Genomic DNA, 25,494 nt, shown 5'->3' with positions numbered 1-25,494 from the left:
ACCAATACCACAAAAGCGTTAAAGGAAGTTGCTTAAGCAGAAGAAATATGAAACAAGAAACTTATCTCTTCTTTATCTCTTCCTATAAGAGAAAATAAAGAGTGCTAGAAATGGTAAAAGTGAAGGTAAATGCAAAATATATTCTTCTTATTTTAACTACTCTAAAAGATAACTGTCTGTTTAAAGGAAAACAAGATATTGTGTTAACAGCATAAGTAAAAATGTAAAACTCATGACAACAACACAAAGAATTAGGCATTGGAAGTATACTGTTGTAAGGTTCTTATACTACAAATGAAGTATATCATTTGAAGGTAGACTGTGACTACTTAAAGGTGGTTATTACAAACCCTAGGTCAACCACTAAAACTTTCTGAAAAAGAGAAAATAAGCCCAAAACAGAAATAAAATGTATTAGTAAAAAATACTCAATCCAAAAGAGAATGAATGAATGAATGAATGAATGAATGGAACGAAAAGCAGACAGAACAAGCAGAAAACACTCAGCAAGATTTTAACTGTAAAGCCAACTGTTACTGATAATTACATTAAATGTAAATGATCTAAAAGCAAAAATAAGAGACAGAAAATGCAGATTAGAGTAAAAAAATCAAGAACAAACTATATGCTTTCAGCAAAGAACCCATTTTATTTTTTTTAAGATTTTATTTATTTATTTGAGAGAAAGAGAAAGGGAGCATGAGCAGGGAGAGGGACAGAGGGACAAGCAGACTCCGTGCTAAGTTGGGGCTGGATCCGAGGACGCTGAGATCATGACCTGGGCCTAAGATCATGACTGAGCCACCACCCCAGCATCCCCAAAGTACTCACTTTAAATAAAAGATATAGACAGGCTCAAAATAAAGGTATGGAGAAAGATGTATCATATAAATACTAATGAGAAGAAAGGCAGAATAGCTGTATTAATATCAGGCACAACAGACTTTAGAAAAATGAATGTTGTCAAGGATGAAGAGGGAAATTATAGGGACGCCTGGGTGGCTCAGTCAATTAAGCGTCTGCCTTTGGCTCAGGTCATGATCCCAGTGCTTCTCCCTCTGCTTGTCGCTCCCCTTCTTGTGCTCTCTCTCTTTCTCTCTCTGATAAATAAATAAATAAAATCTAAAAAAAAGGAGAGAAGTTATATAATGATAAAGGGGTTAATTCACTAAGAAAACATAAACTTTCCTATATGCGTTTGCACCTAGAACAGAAATTAAAAATGAACAAGAACTTCTAGTTCTTTTTCTTTTTTTAAAGATTTTATTTATTTATTTGACAGAGAGAGACACAGCGAGAGAGGGAACACAAGCAGGAGGAGTGAGAGGGAGAAGCAGGCCTCCTGCTGAGCAGGGAGACGATGCAGGGCTCAATCCCAGGACTCTGGGATCACAATCTGAGCCGAAGGCAGACGCTTAACGACTGAGCCACCCAGTCGCCCCCAAGAACTTCTAGTTCTGAAGAAGATGGACTTGACTCATTTCTCATATTCTTCCTAAGTATAACTAAAACCCTTAGATGTAATATAGTAACAGACAATTATAAGAGAACTCTGAAAGATAGAAGGAGGAAGATGGACTGGCTAAGGGTCTCAGAATTTAAGGAACAACATGATGGTGAGTTCCCTAGGCTTTCTCTTTATCTTCTATATATCCCAGACTGGGCACTGGTGAAGCTGCAACCCAGAACCACCAACTGTCACACACACACATACATACACACACACACATACACACACGCACACATACACACACACACAAATCTCCAAGAAAGCATTTTCTTTCTAGCAAAGGACTATGAAAGGAAGAGACCAAAAAACTTTTTGACAATACCTGACCTACTCCAACTAAATCCTGCCCACTAAAGTATCATGAGAGAATAAGTGTAGGGTGTGGATTCCACTCCCCTTCTCCCCCAGCAGTAACAGGAAGACTGGGGACAGTTTTTCTCTTCCAGCAACACTGTGCCAGTAGAGACCTAGTGAGTAACCTAGACCTCTATCCCTCACCCACCAGTAGCAGGCAGCACCCTCCCACCCCCTAACTAGTGATTGGAGTGGTAGTGATCTCATCCACCTGGAGTGAGGATCTCAAAAGAGAAAAAACCTGAAGAAAAGCATTCTTTAAACCTGCACAGCAAATCCTAAACACACTCCTGACCCACTCACATGTGAAATATTCTAAAATTAATAGGCCAGGGGCGCCTGGGTGGCTCAGTCATTTAAGCATCTGCCTTCGGCTCAGGGCATGATCCCAGTGTCCTGGGATCGAGCCCCACATCGGGCTCCCTGCTCAGCGGGGAGTCTGCTTCTCCCTCTGCCTGCCGCTCCCCCTGCTTGTACGTGCTCTCTCTCTCTGACAAATAAATAAAATCTTTGAAAAAAATAAAATTAAATTAATAGGCCAAAAGGTCTGAGAACTGAAGCACAGTATGGAATACCAGGTTTTCTGAGTGCCCCCCAGGTAGCAATTAAATGAAGCAGCTGTGAACAACACTGCAAGAGCTCTGAAAACTAACTTGTCATTAGTACCATAGTCCACAGAAGCAGGCCTGGATCTGCAAACTAAACCTAAACAGAGTGACTGCCTGCTAAAGTAGAATATTAAAAAAGGAGCTAGAATCTCATATTACAGTCAAAATGTCTAAGACACAATAAAAAACACTTGTCAACTAAGAAGGAGGAAAATCATAACTTCAATGAGAAAAGGCAATCGACAAACACTGAGATGATTCAAATCTTGAAACTATCTGATGAGAATTTTAAAGCTACCATCATAAAAATGCTTCAAGAGTACACTGGTATGTGGAATTTAAGAAACAAAACAGAGGATCATATGGGAAGAGAGGAAAAAATAAAACAAGAAGAAACTAGAGAGGGAGACGAACCATAAGAGACTCTTAATCATAGAAAACAAACTGAGGGATGCTGGGAGGGGAGGTGGGTAGGAGGCTGGGGTAACTGGGTGATGGGCATTAAGGAGGGCACGTAATGTACTGAGCCCTGGGTATTATGTAAGACTTATGAATCACAGACCTGTACCTCTGAAACCAATTATACATTATATGTTAATTGAATTTAAATAAAAAAAAATGTTTTAAAAAATGCTTCAAGAGTAATTAGGAGCACTCTCAAAACAAAACTGCTATTGTATGTAATATTTTTATGACAGCCAGTGGTCCATTATAAAAATGTATCTTCTTAAAGTAGTTTAAATGTTACATTTAAGTTATTAATGTCTTATACTTGGAAGGGACAACTAAATAACAACAACTAGAAACAAAGTGAAACAAATGAACCCCACTGTATTTCAGTAAAAAACCAAATCACAATGAAGAAAGATAAAAAGGAAATTATGAACACAATATTTGACTACATACCCTCAGTCCAGCAAAGAGAGGAGGGGAGAGGAAGTCTGGGAGAGAGAACTAAAAATATCCTGAATTCTTTCTTACAGATAGGTCTCTTTTGCAGTGGTGTAGTACTGATGAAGCAATTCTGAAACTATTTTAGATGTGCTGTTGTACATGTGCTAATGCTTTTGAAGGGAGGATTCTCCCCATGGCAAAAAAAAAAAAGGGAAATATAAATATGTAATAGAGAAAGGTAAAGAACTCTGTGGGGTTGGACTGTAAGCACAGGTATCAGTAAGTTCTCATGATTTCTAATGCACGTAAGTGTAAATGGATTTACATGGGTATATACACATATAGCACACAGGCATACATGCATCATGAGATACCACTACATATCCAACAGAATGGCTAAAATTAGGAAGACTGAAAATACTAAGTGTTTACAAGGAAGTGGAGCAAGTGGATCTCTCATACAATGAAAAATACTGTAGCCATTTAAAAAACAGTCCAGCAATTTCTTTACTTTTAAGCATACACTTACCATACGACCCAGTACTTATCCAAGAAAAATGAAAACATATGGCTATACAAAGATCTGTAAGCCCATGTTCATCGAAGCTTTATCCATAATAGCCAAAAACTGGAACACTGCTTGACAATAAAAATGAGTGAACTACTGATAAATACAGCAACACGAATAAATTTCAAGAGCACTGCACTAAGTGAAAGAAGCCAGATATAAAAGACTACATAATGTACAATATGTATAATTCCATTTGTCTGGCATTTTAGAAAAGGCAAAACTACAGAAACATAAAAGATCAGTATATCCCAGGGCCTTACAAAAGGGCAGAGGAACTTTTGGAGAAGAAAATGTTGTATATTTTGACTGAAATGATAGCTAAATGACTCTGCATACATTTGTCAAAACTCATCTAACTGTACACTCTAAGAGGATGAATTACAGGAGCACCTGGGTAGCATAGTCAGTTGAGCGTCCAACTCTTGGTTTCAGCTCAGGTCATGATTTCAGGGTTGTGAAATCAAGCACCTTGTAGGGCTCTGCACTCAGTGTAGAGTCTGCTTCAGACCCTCTCTCCCTCTCCCTCTGCCCCTCCCCACTGCACTCTCTCTCTCTCTCTCTCAAATAAATAAACCTTTAAAAAATAAAAATAAAAAATAAAAGGATAATTATACATCAATTTTAAAATGTACACATAAAAAGTGAGTAAATAACAAGTTGCTAGGTACAAGATATGTATAAAAATTAGTTATATTTTTACATACCAATGACAAAAAAATAAAAATTGACAATTTAAAATAAGACACCACTTACAACTGCATCAAAAACATCAAATACCTATGAATAAGTCTTTAAAAAAAACCCCTTCATACTGAAGACTATAAAACATTACTGACAGAAATGAAAAACTAAAGGGATAAACCAAATTCATGAACTGAAACACTCAAATAGTGTACAGATACCAACTTTCCCCAAATTGATCTACAGATTCAACATAGTCCCAATCAAAATCCAAGCAGATTTTAGTTTCTTGAAGAAATTTTATAGGCTTATTCTAAAATTTACATGGAAATGCAAAGGGCCTAGAAAAGCCAAGGCAAGCTCAAAAAAACAAAACTAGAGGAACCACATTGCCAGGCAGCAAGATCTATTGAAAATTACTCATGAAGGGGACACCTAGGTGGCTCAGTCGTTAAGCATCTGCCTTCGGCTCAGGTCATGATCCCAGGGTCCTGGGATCAAGCCCCGCATAGGCCTCCCTGCTCAGCGGAAAGTCTGCTTCTCCCCCTCCCGCTCCCCCTGCTTGTGTTCCCTCTCACATTGTCTCACTCTCTGTCAAATAAATAAATAAAATCTTTAAAAAAAAAAAATTACTGGGCGCCTGGGTGGCTCAGTTGGTTAAGCGACTGCCTTCGGCTCAGGTCATGATCCTGGAGTCCCTGGATCGAGTCCCGCATCGGGCTCCCTGCTCAGCGGCGAGTCTGCTTCTCCCTCTGACCCTCCCCCCTCTCATGTGCTCTCTCTCATTCTCTCTCTCTCAAATAAATAAATAAAATCTTTAAAAAAAAAAAAATTACTCATAAAGTAATTTAGACAACGCACTACTGACAGAAGGCTAAATGTGACTTAATGGAACAAAACAACGTCCAAGACCCACACATACACAGTTACCTGATTCTCAGTTAAGATGTACTGACAATTCAGCAGGGAAAGGATGGTTTTTCAATAAATGGTTCTGCATTGATTGCCTATCCATATGGAAAAACAGGAGAATCTTGCCCTTACCTCACAACATACGCTAAAATAGATTCCAGATAAATTATAGGTCAAAATGTAAAAGCAAAAACAATAAAGCTTTTAGAAGAAAAGAAAATCCTCCTAATTTTGTAGTAGGCAAGGACATAAAAAGCACTAACCAAAGGAAAAATGCAAAAGATTAAATAGTACAATTAAGAACTTGTATTCTTGAATGATATCTGATTTAAGAGAGTGAAAAGGTGAGTGAAAGAAGAGATTAGATACACATATATGCAGCAAGATCTGTATACAGAAAATTTCATGCACTCCCTCAAATACATAAGAAAAAAAAGGGATACACAGCATAAAAAAATTGGTCTTAACACTTAAAAGGGTATTTCACCAAAAAGGACATCCAGATGGTCAATAAGCATATAAAAATGTGCTAAACATGGGGCGCCTGGGTGGCTCAACTGGTTAAGCATCTGCCTTTGGCTCAGGTCATGATCTCAGGGTCCTGGGATCAAGTCCCGAGTTGAGGGGTCCTTGCTCAGTGGGGAGCCTGCTTCTCCCTTTGCCTCTGCCTCTCCCCCACCCCACCCCCGCTTGTTCATTTGTTCTTTTTCTCTCTCAGATAAATAAATAAAAATCTTTTTTAAAAGATGTGCACTTTTCATTTATTCCTTTCAAAACACTATGCAGTATGCAGTATTATAACCCTTATTTTATGGATGAGAAAACTGAGATAATAAGTAACTTGCCCACAGTCTTCTGGTCATAAAGCTGCAGAACTGGGATTATAACCCTGGCTCTCTAGATCAACTCTTCATCCCACACTATCTCTGGAAAGATATACGAAAGAAACCGGAGGCAGTGGTTGCCTCTGAGAAGGGAATAGTGACTAAGAGACCGGCTGCGGGAAAGGCTTATCAGAGAATATTCTAGGTACCTTTTTTTTTTTTTTTGCGGACTCCCTGAAGATTTTTTTTTATTTTATTTTATTATGTTAATCACCATAGATTACATCATTAGTTTTTGATGTAGTGTTCCATGATTCATTGTTTGCATATAACACCCAGTGCTCCATTCAATACGTGCCCTCTTTAATACCCATCACCAGGCTAACCCATCCCCCCACCCTCCTCCCCTCTAGAACCCTCAATTTGTTTCTCAGAGTTCATAGACTCTCATGGTTCAATCTCCCGCTCTGATTTCCCCCTCTTCATTTTTCCCCTCCTACTATCTTCTTTTTTTTTTAACATATAATGTATTATTTGTTTCAGAGGTACAGGTCTGTGATTCATCAGTCTAGGTACCTTTTGAAGGAATTCTCATCTATTATCAAAATTATATTTATTAAAATTTTTTTCTACGACTTATCATCTCTGAGCTACACAAAATTGCTTTAACCAGAAAACAAGAAGAATTAATTGCTTTATAGCTGGTGCAGCCACTCTGGAAAACTGTATGGAGGTTCCTCAAAAAGTCGAAAATAGAGCTACCATATGATCCAGCAATTGCACTACTGGGTATTTACCCCAAAGATACAAAAGTAGGGATCCGAAGGGGTACGTGCACCCCGATGTTTATAGCAGCAATGTCCACAATAGCCAAACTGTGGAAAGAGCCAAGATGTCCATCGACAGATGAATGGATAAAGAAGATGTGGTATATATATATATATATATATATATATATATATATATATATATATATATATATATACATACAATGGAATATTATGCAGCCATCAAAAGGAATGAGATCTTGCCATTTGCAACGACGTGGATGGAACTGGAGGGTATTATGTTGAGTGAAATAAGTCAAACAGAGAAAGATATGTATCATATGATCTCACTGATATGAGGAATTCTTAATCGCAGGAAACAAACTGAGGGTTGCTGGAGTGGTGGGGTGTGGGAGGGATGGGGTGACTGGGTGATAGACACTGGGGAGGGTATGTGCTCTGGTAAGCGCTGTGAACTGTGCAAGACTGTTGACTCTCAGATCTGTACCTCTGAAACAAATAATGCAATATATGTTAAGAAAAAAAAAAAAAGAAGAAGAAGGTAGTGGGAGGGGAAGAATGAAGCGGGGGAAATCGGAGGGGTAGACGAACCATGAGAGACGATGGACTCTGAAAAACAAACAGGGTTCTGGAGGGGAAGGGGGGTGGGAGGATGGGATAGCCTGGTGGTGGGTATTGAGGAGGGCACATTCTGCATGGAGCACTGGGTGTTATGCACAAACAATGAATCATGGAACACTTCATCTAAAACTAATGATGTAATGTATGGTGATTAACATAAGAAAAGTAAATAAATAAAAAATAAATTAAAAAAATAAAAATCCTAAAAAAAAAAAAAAAGAATTAATTGCTTTATTAGTTTACCTGATTTAGGATGCAAAGCATCGCACTGGGCATTGTACATGTGTACAAATTCTTGGTGCCTTTTAATGAGCTGTTGTTTATTTCCTTGAATAGATAATCCATGCTGTTTTAGCTTTTTCTTTAAATCACGATCTGAAAGCAAGTTATATACAGTTTTGGGCAGAGGCTTCCTTTTGTGAACAGAACTAAAAAGGGGGAAAAAAGAGATTACTTAGAGTTATTGTGCATTATCAAATGCTCTTCACATAAAACAGTTAATTTGCCTTCTGATGCAGTACCAGTGTGACTGGGAAAATAGTGGAACCATTAATATAAAATGGGAAAGAGAAGAATTAAATTTGTAAATAAGGTTGACAATGTTGGACATGAAGCATCTGAGGTGCCTACGGCACATTCAGCTACCAGGGTCTAGGTGGCAGCCAACCTTAGAGAAATATAGGTCTCAGAAAGAGGTCAGGCCTAAAGATGCAGACCCGGGACACCCATGGAAATGTGCACTAAATGCTGTTAAGAACCTCACTTCAGAATCACACTTACATCGACTTCCTCAATTCTCCACTGCTTTAAAGCATGTTGTCCTAAAATGTGCCCATGGTTTCCATGCAAAATATCTGCAAAAAACCATTACCTCGGATGATCAGAGTACAAACACTATTGAGATTAGACTACAAATTTAAGAATATATCTGCTTTAGAAAAAGTGCTGATCCACAGGCAAAACTGCCCCCTCAAAGTGGAGGCAAACATTGTACAAAAGTTCTAGATTAAATAAAAGATGTGTTGGGATGGTTAGCTTTACCCAATTATTTACTGCCAATGAAAAAAGAATTCTGAAAGTTGACAGGTAGATAATATTCTTATGGCATCATCTTCAAAGAACACGATTGAAAACAATAGCAAGGGCGCCTGGGTGGCTCAGTTGGTTAAGCGACTGCCTTCAGCTCAGGTCATGATCCTGGAGTCCCGGGATCGAGTCCCGCATCGGGCTCCCTGCTTGGCAGGGAGTCTGCTTCTCCCTCTGACCCTCCCCCCTCTCGTGTGCTCTCTCTCATTCTCTCTCTCAAATAAATAAATAAAATCTTTAAAAAAAAGAAAACAATAGCAAGAAATACAAGAGGGTTTTATTCCCTTCAACTTCAATTAATTATATTAACAAATATATAAGGATTACAAGTGTATTAGCAAAATCACCACCTGGCTCTTCTTTCTATTTATATAATTAATACACTGACAAGCACTAAGCTACAATTTAATATAGCAGAGCCCTATTAAATGACTTTTTTCTGCTCCCTCCAAAAAAACCAGTTAATAAACATTACTTCTTAAAATGGAACAAAAGTCAAGCTACCTAAGGGTATCAATGATTTGAGATAATTTTATAAACAGGAACTCCTTAGTGAGCTTTAATCTATTTAATCTGATTATAACCTGGCTCTCTCAGTATGTTACTTGGCTCAACACCATGGCAATTAGGTGCTTAATAAATATGCATTCAAAGTAGTCATTACAATTCCAATATTTCAAAATTAAAATACCAAAGTTTCCAGTAAAAATTAATAAGCACTTGAAAGTAAACGGTTTATCAAAAAAAACCCATGATTTTACAAAGGACTTGTATATAACTAGTTTGCCTTCAAGGCCATGCTACCCAAACTGGAGCGAATCTTGGAATCACCAAGAGAGTTTATTAAATTGCAGATTCTTGGTCACGTCTCCATAACACCCCCCAATTCTGATTACGTTCTGAAGTGGAGACCTAAAATCTATGTTAACAAGCTTCCATAGGGTAAATCTGATGTAAATGGCCCAAAGACTATACTGAGAGAAATAGTACAGTTGAATATATGTAGACTGAAAACAACCAAACATTTTTCTATTAATCAACAGTACCATTCCCTGACTAAATTATTTCTTTTATGCTTTATCAATAACGTCTAAAAGCCAGAGATAACTATTTAACATAGAAGGACCTACAAACTCAAGAGATTACATTTTTCTGAAAACTACCCAGTGGGCTCTACAAAACAGGTAAGATTACAGCTAAATAAAATCACAGTGGGTAGCAAGAGCTGAAACATTTTGTACGAGTTTATACAAGCACACTGTGAGGGATAGTTCATTAAGCCTGTATCTGAAACATTTATTTTATCAAGTACAGACAATTAAACTGATGACTGTGAAATTCGAATGGGAAACTGTACTGTTCACTGGCATTTACGATGAAAAGCACCCGCAGATATCAACAATTTCTATCCAGAATTTTAAAATATGAAGCCTGATAGATGATTCCCAAAACATGAAGATAACACTGATCCTTCTTCCATGATTTAGTGAAAATGAGTAATGCATTTAAGGGTCCTCAGAATCTGAAGACATCAAAAGGAAAAATATTCTTTGAATCAACTCTGATACGATTCTACATAGGGGGTTAAGGGTTATCACCCCTAACAAGGAAATGGCCTGTCAGGCCATTTGTAGATAAAATGTTGTAGATAAAATATTCTAAATGTCACAGTATCTTTTATTTGACCAGACAGACCCCAGGACCAGGATGTAACTTAAGAGAAATGCAGCTCAATGTTCCCCTAAACATATCTTTACAAATTAGTTTTTTAAGATGTAAATTATGAGGACAGAAAGGTTTTGGGGTCAAGGGGAGCCTGAGTGCCTCAGTTGGTTAAGCGTCTACCTTTGGCTCAGGTCATGATCTCAGGGTCCTGGGATGGAGCCCCACAGCGGGCTCCCTGCTCAGTGGGGAGTCTGCTCCCTCTGCCCCTCCCCCTGCTCATACTCTCTCTAATAAATAAATGAAATCTTGGGGAAAAAAAAAGATTTTGGGGTCAAATAATGTAGTAATTACTGGATTAAATAAAATCCAACAATTACCTTTGATGTAGGACTTCTCAGATCCTTCAATACACTCACTGGTATAGTGAATCTTTCCCTAAGAGAGATATGATATGCAGTGCTTCTAAACTGCAAGCCAGAGCAAACGGCAGAACTACAGTATTCCAAGGAGCAGGGTTTGGAACCACTATTGGAACTTGAACTTAATTATGTATGGATGAGTATGTCTTTGGATAAACTGACAGAACTAAATGTATTAGAAGAACTATGAAAGATGCATCTAGAAAAAGAGCAGTCCAAGCAAGAGTATCAGTGTTGACTTCTCACTATTCAAGGAGAACATGCTCAGCCTTTACACTTGAAACTCATTCCTCAGGAAGAAACATTTTTTTTTTTTTAAGTGGGCTCCATGCCCAATGTGGGGCCTGAACTCAGGACCCTGAGATTGAGAGTCACATGCTCTACTGACTAAGCCAGCCAGGCGTCCCAGGGAGAAACATTTCTAAGGAGAAATGCAGGTCACCAGATTCTCATGGTTTATGGGAAATAACCCTCAGGATGAAGGAGACAGAATGGAAGAGGTGGCAAATAGTTTATAAAGTACAAGAAGTACCTTGTTAAAGTAGCTCAATGGTTATGCTTTAACTTTCTTACCTTCTGAGGCTTTCCTTCTTCTCCTCACGTGTTAAACAGCTGTCTAAGTGCTTATTAATGTGATTTTCTGGAATATTAACCCCGCAAACAGGACAATCCACTGTATTTTTTTAAAAAGAGAAAGAGAGACTTTATTATTTACAGAAAGGGCAAAAATAATGTATAACCTGTCATCTTTTAGCAATTAATATAAAAAAAAAAAAAATCCTAACCTTAACATGCACTTAGGAAAGCAGAAGAGAAAAAGAATGACACCTCAAGGCAACAGGATTGGGAGAGACTATTCACTGAGTAATGGCTAAATTGTGTTAAGTCACATAATTAGAATCTGCGGCCTACAGGAAGAGATTGCAAAGAAGTCTGGGGATTCATTTATTAGAAAATGCTCTGGTTAAGTCTTTTCTACAGAGGTGTGACCAGCCTATAGAACTAATCTTAAGTTTTCTGGTCCAGGAGTCATTCACATGTAGCACTGTAGCAATCGTAACAACATGAATAAGATACACCGGGCTGGGGATGAGAGAGTATGCAAAGCTAAACTGAAGCATTTGTTGGTTTGGGCCAACTACTGTTCAAATCAGCAATGGTTACAAATTCGATAATTTAGCTCTCATTTGTAATTACAAATGTAGTGTTGCCATTAGGAAACACAATCATTCTCAAACTGTTTGACGAAGTTGCAGAGAACTGTGGAAGAATCTTGGGGCCCAGAGGCCACCATGATAAAGACTGGGATGAAGCAGGAGGTCAGGGCCTCCATCTCTACTTCAAGGGAGCAAGGCCAATTTTATCTATTTTATGTTTTACAGTTCATGGTAAGATTTCATTTGAAAAAAAACTGGTCTGTTAGGGGGAAAAAATTAACTATCAAGCTAAAAACACTACAACAAGAACTGTCAATTGATAGACTGACAAAAGATAGGGTAGGAAATGCAAGATCCACATATCCTTAAAAATTTTATTTTTTTTAAGATTTTATTTATTTATTTATTTGAGAGAGAGAGAGAGCAAGAGAGCGAGCACATGAGCAGGGGCAGAGGGAGAAGCAGATTCCCTTGCTAGCAGGGAGCCTGATGCAGGGCTCAATCCCAGGACCCCGAGCCCCTCCTTACAAAATTTAAACCCTTGAGTATTAATACGCTAACTTCAATCTAAGTTTAATAACCACTAATTGCGGGGCGCCTGTGTGGCTCAGTTGGCTGAGCATCTGCCTTCGGCTCAGGTCATGATCTCAGGGTCCTGGAATCGAGCCTGTGTCATCAGGCTCCGTGCTCAGCAAGGAGTCTGCTTCTCCCTCTCCCTCTGCCCCTCCCAACTGTTCATACTCTCTTGTGCATGCTCTCTCTCTCCCTCTCCCTCAGATAAATAAAATCTTTAAAAAAAACTAAAATGAATAACCACTAATTGCCCTGCACTATGTATGATGTGGGCATACCAAAGATGTCTAAGACATAGTTTCTGCCTAAAAGGTGATCTGAACTTCACGGGTAAGAGGAAACATGGAAACAATAGGTTAAACAAGCTGATCGAGTCATCAAAAAAGCAAACTATACACAAAATAGTCCAGAAAACAAGTGCCGTAACACTTTCGTGATGTGAGATGTCAATATTGTCTAACATAACCCAAGAATGGTTAGGATCTGGATAGAATCTAGAAAGATAAAACAGGAGTCAGCAAATTTTTTTTTTTTTAAGAGAGCAAGAGCGTGCAGGTGAGTGAGCATGGTTGGGTGGGGATCTCAAGCAGGCTCCCTGCTGAGTACAGAGCCCAATGCAGGGCTCGATCTCACAACTCTGATATCATGACCTGAGCCAAAATCAAGACTTGGACGCTTAACCGACTGAACCACCCAGGCGCCCCAGCAAACCTTTTTAGTTAAGGGCCAGTTAGTAGAGATTTTAGGCTCTGCAGGCTAGATGGTCTGTGTTACAACTACTAATCACTGCCATGGAGCATGAAAGCATTCATAAACAATATGTCAACAAATGGGTGTGGCTATTTTCCAGTCAACCTTTACTTACAAAAATAAAAGTGTCAAGCCAAACTTGGCCTGCAGCTTGTAGTTTTTCCAATCTCTGGGTGTATTCAAGGAATAATGGAAAGATCAGTTTGGCTAGCGCAGAAGGATTTTTGAGACGGAGGTCAGACATCTAGGGGAGGGGTCAAATTGTCTATGGCTATAAATGCCAGTCAGAACAGCTTGGAAGTGTTCAAAAAGGGGTATAAGAAGATAAAATGAGCTCGTTAAGATTAAACTGGAACTGATATGAAAGATGAGGAGGGAAATTAAAAGCTGAAAAATAAAAAGCTACTGCCATAGTTAAAATATGAGCTAACTAAAATTGTTCCATTTTTCCAGCAATCAGCCTGAATTCCTATTCTGTGAGAGAGAAAGAGTATAAAAATATCTTGCAGCATTGCCTACATCAATTTCTGAGACTGTTATAATGTAAAATTTGGTTTGTCCTTTCCCATTCCATCCCCCTAAAGATGCTTATTTATTCTCAGGTCATATGGGATGAAAAGATTTCCATTAAGTAAGAAAATACATACATGAAAATAATTTCCTACCTTTGGTAACCTGTTTCAAAGTTGATGTAGAGGGTGTCTCAGGAACATGAGCATCTAAGGAACACGGAGCTGCCTTTTCTATAGGTGTCTCTTTGGTCTTTGAAGAAGTGCTCACCTCTTTCTGAGGGGTGCATTTACTCTCATTCTCTTTTATCAACAACTCTGATGTGGAACCACCAGTTTCTCTGATCAAGAAATTCTCCATTAACCTGCTTCCTTGCTTTAAAGAACGTCTGAAGGCTACAGGAGTGTGTACTTTGGAAGCAAGGTTCTTTGAAGAGGAAGAAGCAGGAGATATGGGTGGTGACTCTAAGGCAAACTGCAACAGATGATTCCTTGAAGCACAAAAAATACAATGGATAACGAAGATGTCAAGTTATATACAATAAGTTAACTGACATAAGCTGTTTACCCAATTAACACTTGCTTCTGTGAAATACAGAACTTACTCCATAATGGCAACCAAACCAGTATTTCTTCAAAGCAATAAATCTGACTTAAAAAGCAGTTAATCTTTTATAAAGGAAAATGGAGATACTTCAGAATCTGGCCATGAAGAATACCTGGTATAAGACTTACTCTCCAACCATACGTAACTTTAAAATTGAACAAAACACACAAAACAAATGTTTATAGCATGGACTATAATCAATACAAGGCTCCAGTCACTGAAAGAAAAGAGAAACATGAGGTGATCCAACATTCCCCCAAGAACTTCCCCTGGAAGCATCTTCTCGGAATTAGGTATTGAAATGAAGTTCAAATAGAGACCAGAGGGAAGAGAGATTAGAGTCCTGGGCAAAGATGGCTAGGATTACTCCCAAAGAAAGAGAACCCCAAAAATCTGCACAGAAATTCTCATCCACTCCTGATCACCTCCAGGGCTTCAAAAGCCTGAGAGAAAGAGAACAAGAGAACCTCGTAGGAAGCACATGCTGAGAAGCTGAGAAAAGTTGAAAAGTTGTTGGAGTTTGAGCCCAGCCAAATTGGAAAGATCTTGGAAAAAATCCCAGACATTCAGTTGAAACCCCACAAAGGCCACACCTTAGGAAAAATGACCATACTCTGGAAATATAAAACATTAATAGACCAAACCCAACAAAACACTAAATAAGGCCCTAACAGAATAAAAGTGAAGAGCTGGTGGGACACCAGCTCAATCAGTTAACCATCTGACTCTCGATTTCAGCTCAGGTCTTGATCTCAGCATAGTGAGTTAAAGCCTCGCATTGGGCTCCACACCAGGCATGGAGCCTACTTAAAAAAAAAAAGTGAAGAGCTGGTAATTTAGCCACCCATCAGAACAGAATCCAACATCTTTCAAAGGAAGATAATTCACAGCCTCCATAACATTTCATCAAAACACATTTTAAAATGACTAGATATGCAAAGAAACAAGAAATTAGCCACTAATCAAAAGATCAAATAGTCAATGGAAGTAGATCCAGAGGTGATCCAAACAGTGGCATTAGAAGGACTTCAAGATAACTACAATGAATATTAAAAAAAAAAGATGAAAAAAAAAATGAATAAAAAGATAGTGTACTGTTAGGGGGAATTAAAATCCATCCCAAAAAGGATAAACAAAGAAAATAAAACCTAGGCATATACTAACCAAACTGCTAAAGAATAAAAGAGAGAAAATCTCATACACAACCAGAAAAAAAATAAGACATGCGACCTCTAAGGCACAGTGTCTCAACCTCGGCACTACTGACACTTTGAATCAGAGCCTTTTTTGCTGTGAACCGTGCACTGTAGGAATGTCAGTAGCATACACCCCACCCTGGGTTGAGACAACCAAAACATATCCAAACATTACCAAATGTCCCCTGGGGTAGGGGTAAAAGGAAGGTAAAATCACTCCCAGCTGAGAACCACTGCTCTAAGAAACAATAAAAACATTACTGACTACTCAACAAAAACAATGAAAGCAAGAAGATAATAGAATGACATCAGGACATCTTTAAAAAGCAAAACTACCAAGAGTTCTATTTCCGCTGAAAACAGTGTTCTAGGGGCGCCTGGGTGGCTCAGTCGTTAAGCGTCTGCCTTCGGCTCAGGTCATGGTCCCAGGGTCCTGGGATCGAGCCCCGCATCGGGCTCCCTGCTCCGCGGGAAGCCTGCTTCTCCCTCTCCCACTCCCCCTGCTTGTGTTCCCTCTCTCGCTGTGTCTCTCTCTCTGTCAAATAAATAAATAAAATCTTTAAAAAAAAAAAAAAAAAAAAAAAAAAAAAAAAACAGTGTTCTAGGGCGCCTGGGTGGCTCAGTTGGTTAAGCATCTGCCTTCGGCTCAGGTCATGATCGCAGGGTCCTGGGATCGAGTCCCACACCAGACTCCGCTCTACAGGGAGCCTGCTTCTCCCTCTGCCTCTGCCTCTCTCTCTCTGTCTCTCATGAATAAACAAGTAAAAATCTTTTAAAAAAAAGAAAATAGTATTCTAAAGTGAGAGCAAAATACATTCTCCAACTAAGAAAAGCTAAGAGAATTCCTCACTGGCAGACAAGAAATACTACAAGAAATGTTCTTCAGCTTAAGGGAAACAATTCTAGAGGGAAGCACAAAAATGTCAGCAAGAATCAACAGCTCCAGAAACGGTAAATACGTGGGTAAAAACAAAACTACTGACTGTTTTCAACAACACTAACAATGTCTTGTTGAGATTTTTAACATACATGGAAGTAAAATGCATACAAAAACATTGCAAAAAAAAAAGGGAGATTAAATGATATAAAAATACTGTAAGGTTCTTGCATTGTTCAGGACATAATAAAAGTACTAATTTATGGTACACTATCATTAGGATGTATTTTGTCATTTTTTTCAGTAAGGACTTAAAAGAGTGACACTAAGAGGTATAATGTAAAAACTAACAAAGGAAATAAAATAATAAAAATACTCAATATTGAAAAGAATGGGCAGGAATAAATAAATAATTTTTTAAAAAAAGGAACAAATGGAGAAAGAAAACAAAAAGCAACATGGCAAACTGTAATCACATTAAATGTAATGGATACATACTCCAAAAGACAAAGATGGTCAGACTGGATTAAAAAATAAGATACAAGGGCGCCTGGATGGCTCAGTTGGTTAAGCGACTGCCTTCGGCTCAGGTCATGATCCTGGAGTCCCGGGATCGAGTCCCGCATCAGGCTCCCTGCTCGGCAGGGAGTCTGCTTCTCCCTCTGACCCTCCTCCCTCTCATGCTCTCTGTCTCTCATTCTCTCTCTCTCAAATAAATAAATCTTTGGAAAAAAAAAAAAGATACAAAAGATACAATTATATACTGTTTGAAAGAAAACACTTTAAATATAAAGACCCAGGAAGGTTAAAAATAAAAGGATGGGAAGAGATGTACCATGAATACTAATGAAAAGAAACCTGATATGGCAACATTAGTAACAGACAACATTAATGCAAAAAGTATTATGAGACATAAAGAGGGACCTCTCATTTTGACAAAATGGTCAATTTAATTCAAAGCCATAAAAATCATAAATTATATTCACTTAATAGCATAGCTTCAAAATGTATAAAGCAAAAACTGACAGACCTAAAAGGAGAAACAGCCCATTCACAATACTGTTTGGTTTAAATAATAGTGTGTATAAATCCAAACACACCTTTCTAACTAACAAAACAGATAAAAATCAGTAAGAGTACAGAATATCTGAACCAACCCAATTAATCGAATTGATGTAATTAACAAAAAATATTACATCTGACAAATGCAGACTACACATTCTTTTCAAGTATACATGGCATATTTACCAGCATAGACCACATTCTAGGCCATAAAGTAAATCTCAACAAATTTACAAGGAATGAAATAATTCAGTGTATCTACTCTGACCACTGTGAATTCACATGACACTCAATAACAAAAAATAACTAGACAATCTCCAAACTTTAAGAGATGCACTTTAGTGTGTTAAGCACTACACTTCCAAATAACCCTTTAGATCAAAAACAATGCAAATTAGAAAATATTCTGAGTTGAATGACAACTTGGAGGTTTGCTAAAACAGTCCCTAGAAAACAATTTACAGCTTAATAGAAAAATTGAAAATCAACACTCTAAGCTTCCAACTTAAAACATTAGGTAATGAACAGCAAATTACAACAAAAGAAGGATGGAAATAATAACATATTAATGAAATAGAAAATAAGCATATGAGAGGAAATAAGCAAAGCCAAAAGTTGGTTTTTTGAAAAAAAATTAATGAAATTAATAAACCCCTACCAAGACTGAACAAGAAAAAAACAAGCGAAAATACAAACTACAAGAACAAAGATTTATAAGGAGGCATCATTACAAATCCAACAGAAATTAAAAGATAAGAGGATATTATGAAAATTTTATATCAATAAAATCAAAATTTTAAATGAAATGGACAAAGTTCTTGAAAAAGACTACTCATCAAAATTGCCAAAGGAAGAAACAGAAAATCTGAAGAGCAGTATTATCTATTAAAAAAACTGAGCTGTAATTAAAAACCTTCCTACAAAAAAAAAAAAATCCTTCCTACAAAGAGAACTCCAGGCCCAGATGGTTTTGCTGGTAAATTCTACCAAATATTTATGGAAGAAATAATAACAGTGTTACACAAAATCATTCAGAAAATAAAAAAAGAAGAATATTTCCCAACTCATATTAAAGCCAGCATAACCTTAATAACAAAATCTGACAAGCACATTGTAGGAAAATAAAATTATAGTCCAATAATATCTCAAATATAGACACAAAAATCAAAAATGAAATATTAACAAATAAAATCTGGAGACAAATAAAAAGTACAATGCTTCATAACCAAGTGGGATTTATTCCAGGAACACAAGGTTGGTTTGCTATTTGAAAAATCAATGTAATTCACCACATTAACAAAATAAAGGAGAAAAACTATACAATCATTACAATAAATGCAGAAAAAGCATTTGAAAAAATTCAATACCCATTCATAATAAAAACACTTTAGAAAACCAGGAATAGAAGGAAACTTTTTTTTTTTAAAGTAGGCTCCATGCCCATCATGGAGCCCAATACAGCGCTTGAACTCACAACCTTGAGATCAAAACCTGAGAAGAGATCAAGAGTCAGATGCTTAACTGACTGAGCCACTCAGGCCCCCCAAAAGGAAACCTTCTTAATCTGATAAAAGATACCATCAAAATAACTGTGCTAGGGGCGCCTGGGTGGCTCAGTCGTTAAGCATCTGCCTTCAGCTCAGGTCATGATCCCAGGGTCCTGAGATCGAGCCCCGCATCGGGCTCCCTGCTCTGCAGGAAGCCTGCTTCTCCCTCTCCCACTCCCCCTGCTGGTGTTCCCTCTCTCACTGTGTCTCTCTCTGTCAAATAAATAAATAAAATCTTAAAAAAAAAAGAAAAGAAATGTCTGCTGAAGACTTTTAAAAAACCTGTGCTAAAACTTCGGACATCTCCCCTTAAGATTGAAAACAAGACAAGGATATGTCTACCACCACTATTTCTCTTCAAATTGTACTGGAGGCTCTAGCTTTTGTGGTAAGGGGGGAAAAAAAAAATATATATATATATATACATACACACACACACATAAATACACACACACACACACAATGGGAAAAAAAGAAAATTTTTTATTTGCAGGTGACACGATTATGTTCATAAAAAATCTGAAGACTCTACAAGCAACTAGAATAAGTGAATTTTTGCAAGACCCCGGACATAATATCAATTAACAAAAATTAATGCCTATATATTAGCAAACAGGAAATGAAATTTTAAAGGAAATACCACTTGAAATACCATCAAAAACATTAAATACCTAAGAATAAATTTAACAAAAATGTGTAAAATTTTTATCTTGAAAACTACCAAATTTGCTGAGGGCAATTTTAAGAAGGCCTAAGTAAAGAAATACCCTATGTACATGGACTAGAAAACTCAACAATGTCAACATGCCCATTTTCTCCACATTTATTTATAGATTCAATACAATGCCAATCAAAGGCAACTTTTGGGGGGGTGGAAATGATACATTCATTCTAACATTTACATGGAAATCAAAGGTCCCAGAATGAAAGTAGTCTTAAGGGAAACCAAAGTAGAGTACTCGTACTACAGATGTTAAGAACTTAACGGCACAGCTACTATATTAAAAACACTGTAGTATTAGCTGAAAGAGACACAAAGAGAATGTGTCCAGAATTAGCCCAACACATGTAGTCACTTGATTTACAACAAAGGAGCCACTGCAATTTAGTGAATCTTCTTAGTAAATGGTGCTGAAGCAACCAAGTATCTGTCGAGAAAAAAAATGAATCCTGACTCTTAACCTCCATCATACATAAAAATTAACTTGAATAGGTTCACAGGCCTAAGTGTAAAACTAAAATTATAACAATTCTAGGAAAGAAACTTAGGAAAAATCTTTATGACCTGAGGTAGGCAAAGATTTTTTTAAGCAAGTTTTTTTAAAAAGTAGTAATCATAAAAAAGAGAGAGATAAAACAGACTTCATCAAAATTAAACTGTCTGTTCATCAAAAGATACCTCTAGAAAATGAAAAGGCAAGCCAGAGACAGGAAGAAAAAAAAATATATATATATGACCAAAATACATAAAGAACTGCAAATTAGTAAGAAAAAAACAAACAATACCATTTCTAAAAATTGGGTAGAAATTGAACAGATACTTCACCAAAGATATAAGAGTCAATAAGTACATGAAAAGGTATACTAGTCATCAGAAAGTGCAAATTAAAACCAAATAAGTTACCATTTCACACCCAATAAAATGCTTACAACTAAAAGGATTAATGATACCAAATACTAACCAGGATGTAGAGCAACTGAAATTCTCATACACTGCTGGTGGGGGTGGTCCAACCCACCTGGAAAACTGTCAATTTCTTATGAAGTTCAATATACACCTAGCATATAAGCCAGCAATTCCATTCATAAACATGTACCCAAAAGAAATGAAAACAGATGCCTGCACAAACACTGCACACAAATGTTCACGGCAACCTTTACCACACTAGCCACAAGCTGGAAATAATCCAAATTCATCAATAGATGAATAGATAAGCAAATTTTTTATATTCATACAACAGATACTACTCAGGAAAAAAGAATGCTTACTGATATAAGCAACAACAGACAAAAACAGAAAGAGTATGTGAAGCAAAAGAGTAAATGTATACTGTATGACTCCATTTAAATGCACCATAAGAACAACCTGTGATTAAAGAAGCCTGAATGACGACTGTCTATGGGGGTGGGGGAGGAAGTGACTAGAAGCAGAATAAGGCAGCTATGGTGATGGAAATGTTCTGTATCCTGACGGTAATGGTAATTACACAGACGTATGCATTAACCAAAATCCAATGACCAAATTCAAACTTACTGTATATATTTTGCTATATGTAAATTTTACCACAGTTTAAAGAATCAAGAAATAATAAAAGACAATAATAATTTCAAAAATCTCACTGACATACTAACCAGGAAAGCTAAAATTACAATGACTGGAAAGACTAAGTGTTGGTGAGGATATAAAGCAAATGGAACTCTTACACTTTGCTGGTAGTAGTGTACTGATTTTAATAACTTAAAAACTAGCTTTAAAGATATAACAAGTAGGGGCGCCTGGGTGGCTCAGATGGTTAAGCTCTGCCTGCGGCTCAGGTCATGATCCCGGGGTCCTGGGATCGAGCCCCACATCGGGCTCCTGGCTCAGCAGGGAGACTGCTTCTCCCTCTGCCTCTCCCCCTGCTCATGCTCTCTCTCTCTCTGTATCTCTCTGTCTCAAATGAATAAATAAATTCTTTTTAAAAAAAAAAGACAAATAAATGAATGCCTACTTTCTGATCTAGCAATTACACTTGTAGATATATGCCAAAAGATATATACAAGAATGTTCAAAGCAGCAGTCTCTGGAATAACAAAAATCAGAAACAATCCAAATGTCTCCCGTTATTTCCACCACATCTGCAGTTACTTCCCTCCACTGAAGTTTGAACCCTTCAAAGTCATCCATGAGGGTTGGAATCAACTTCTTCCAAACTAATGGCATCTACAATGGTGAATCCTTTCCAGAAGGTTTTCAAATGACTTCACCCAGATCCATCAGAGGAATCACTATCTATAGCAGCTATAACTTTATAAAACATATTTCTTAAATAATAAGACTTGAAAGTTGAAATCACTCCTTGATCCATGGGCTGCAGAATGGATGCTGTGTTAGCAGGCACAAAAACATTAATCTCATACATCTCCACTGGAGCTCTTGGATGACCAGGTACATTGTCAATGAGCATAACCATGTTGTAAACAGATACATTGTCATCCAGGCTCTGTTGTTCCATTTATAGAGCACAGGCAGAGTAGATTTAGCATAATTCTTCAGGGCCCTGGGATTATCTGCATGCTAAATGAGCACTGGCTTCAACTTCAAGTCACCAGCTACATTAGCCCCTAACAAGAGAGTCAGCCAATCCTCTGAAGCTTTGAAGCCAGGCATTGACTTCTCTCTAGCTATGAAAGTCCTAGATGGCCTCTTCTTCCACTAGAAGGCTGTTTTGTCTACAGTGAAAATCTGTTTAGTGCAGGCACCTTCATTAATGATCTCCACGAGATCTCCTGGATGACTTGCTGCAGCTTCTGTATCAGCACTTGCTTCTTCACCTTGTACTTTTATGTTTTGGAGATGGCTTCTTTCCTTCACCCTCATGAACCACCTCTGCTAGCTTCACACTTCTCTTCTGCCGCTTGCTCACCTCTTTCAGCCTTCACAGAACTGAAGAGAGTTAGGGCCTTGCTCCCCATTAGGCTCTGGCTAAGGGAATGTTGTGGCTGGTTTGATCTATCCAGACCACTAAAACTTTCTCCCTATCAGCAGTGAGTTTGTTTGCTTTCTTATTATCCCTGTGTTCATTGGAGTAGCACTTTTAATTTCCTTCAAAAACTTGGCTGTTTGGCACAAGAGGCCTAGCTTTCAGCCCATCTCAGTTTTCAACATGTTTTCCTTACTAAGCTGAATCATTTCTTGTTTTTGGTTTAAAGGGAGACATGTGACTTTTCCTCTCACTTGAACACTTAAAGGCCTTGCAAGGTTATTAACTGGCTTAATTTAAATACTGTTGTGTCTCAAGGAATATGGAGATCCAAGGAGAGGGAGAGAAATGGCCAGTGATTGGAACAGTCAGAACACATACAACATTTGTCAATTAAGTTTGTGGTCATATATGGGCTGTAGTTTGTGGAGCCCCAAAACAATTACAATAGTAACATCAAATATCATTGACCACAGATCATCATAACAAATAATAATGAAAAATTCCAAAATATTTTAAGAATTGCCAAAATTTGACACAGAGACACAAAGTGAACAAATGCTGTTGGAAAAATGATACTGATAGACTTGGCTCAAGGCAGGGTGGCCAAAAACTTTCAATTTGTCAAAAAATGAAATATCTGCAAAGTACAGTAACGCAAAGTACAATAAAACAAGGTATAATTGTATATGCTGATAAAAAAAAAAAAAGTGGCAGAGAGGGGCGCCTGGGTGGCTCAGTGGGTTAAGTGTCTGCCTTTGGCTTAAGTCATGATCCCAGGGTCCCGGGATCGAGCCCCACATGGAGCTACCCCCTAAGCGGGAAGCCTGCTTCTCCCTCTCCCTCTGCCTGCAGCTGCCCTTGCTTGTGCTCTTTGTCAAATAAATAAAATCTTTAAAAAAAAAAAAAAGGTGGCAGACAGTTGCACTATTGCAATGATAACATTATGCCCCTCGCCAAAACTGAAACTCATTAACTTCTTCATGTGCCCACTACTTTTGGGGTACTTTCAGCAGTGGAAATATAACAAAGAACAAAACTGTCCTCACAAAACTTACACTGTAGTAAGGGAAGAGACCGGAGATGCTCACGACATATGAAAGTGCTATGGCAAAAAAATGAAGCCAGTGAAGCCATGCATGAGGAGGGAATGAGCTTGATACTCTTTACAGGATGGTCACAGAAGGCCTCACTGAGACCATGACTTATGAAAAACAGGGCCGGAAGAAACTGAAGGACTAAGCCATGTGACTATCTGGGGAAACGCTGTTTCACCAAGAAATAACATTAAGTACAAAGTCTCTAGGGTCAGAGTATGATTGACATGTTTGAGAAACAGTCAAACACGGAGTATGTTTGACATGTTTGAGAAACAGTCAAACGCGCCTGGAGCAGAATAAAGGAGGGGCAGAGAAGTGGGAGAGGAAGTCAAAAAGGGAGAGAGGACTGCCACTGAGGGGAGAGGACTCAGGCTTTTGCTCCAAATGAGATGGGATACCACCTCTGGCCAATATTAAGTAGGATGTGACTTTTTAAAGGACCCCTTTTTAAAGGATCACTGTGGTTGCTGGCCTCAGTAGGACTATCAGAGGGCAAAAGCAGAAATAAGACCACCAGAAAGTGATCACAGAAGTCCAAGCTGACACTGGCTTGGGCAGGGTGATGAAAAGCTTCAGTTTCGGGAAGTCTGTTAATGATAAAGCCAACAGGATTTATTGACGGAATGACAGATTAAGTGTGAAAGGGAAGGGTCAGGGATGACTTCGAGGTTTCTGGTCTGGGCAAATGAAAGGACGGAGCTGCCATTTAACGAGATGAGAAAGACTGTGGGAGCAGTACATTTGGAGTGGAGGACGGCAGGCAGCATAGAGAATCAAGAGTTGCTTTGAAGAGGTCCAAGCAGAAATATGAGGTAAGCAGTTGGATATATGAGTGTGAAGTTTTGGGGTGAGACCTAGCTGAAGATATAAATTTGGAAGCCATGAATAGACACATGGTATTTAAAACCATGAGACTCCTGCAATTCATACACCTTAAATATGACCTGTGTGAAAATATTAATTCCAAAATGGATACTTAAACTAAATTGGTAACTTCTCCTTTCATTTCCATCATTCCTATAAATTTAACTTAAAGAGAGTTGGTATTATAACGCCTAATAGCATTCATCATAAATGCTCAGATTTTGGGGGTGAATTACAGACCTTCAGAGTAACTGTGACTCCATGAAGTACAGGAAAATCTTGCCCATTTGTTAACTATACAATAACCTTACCTCTTCAGAACGCAGCCAAGAATCAAGAATCAAAATAGGTCTTTGGGTAGACACAGGCAGTCATGAAATCCATGCAATCAAGTCCATGGACTTCATTAACTAGTAAAAGTCCCTGCAAATGCAGTTCTGATCCAAAACATGCAAAGAGCAGTCTAGGACTATTTGGTTAAAGAGGCAGAGGCCCACCAAAGCACAAATTCTTATTAACACCCTAGGGCATCAATCTATAATATAGGGGAAGACAGTATAAATGCAGATAAAATATATATGATAATAATGACAGCAATCTTTCCTTAGTTTCCTTTGTTCTAGGTATCTTTCAGTA

At 38.0% G+C, this 25,494-nt stretch overlaps 1 protein-coding gene across 4 annotated transcripts in view; it reads right to left on the bottom strand.

The window, feature by feature from the left end:
• The window catches only part of RAD18 (RAD18 E3 ubiquitin protein ligase), a 109,149-nt gene that overhangs the window by 56,564 nt on the left and 27,091 nt on the right, over nt 1-25,494 (bottom strand). For all 4 annotated transcript variants that reach the window (XM_064593144.1, XM_064593131.1, XM_064593142.1 and 1 more), the window contains exons 5-7: nt 14,079-14,413; nt 11,507-11,606; nt 8,007-8,191 (exon numbers count right to left, since the gene is read on the bottom strand). In XM_064593144.1, coding sequence (XP_064449214.1) covers nt 8,007-8,191; nt 11,507-11,606; nt 14,079-14,413 — 620 coding nt within the window. The remainder of the gene's footprint in view (nt 1-8,006; nt 8,192-11,506; nt 11,607-14,078; nt 14,414-25,494) is intronic.

The sequence above is a fragment of the Mirounga angustirostris genome, unplaced genomic scaffold (genome assembly GCF_029215605.1).
Source record: "Mirounga angustirostris isolate CCGP_5_RB_7025 unplaced genomic scaffold, mMirAng1.0.hap1 SCAF_1, whole genome shotgun sequence".
Taxonomy (NCBI): domain Eukaryota; kingdom Metazoa; phylum Chordata; class Mammalia; order Carnivora; family Phocidae; genus Mirounga; species Mirounga angustirostris.
Note: the sequence above shows the minus strand (reverse complement) of the source record. Positions and strands in the feature narration are given on the sequence as shown.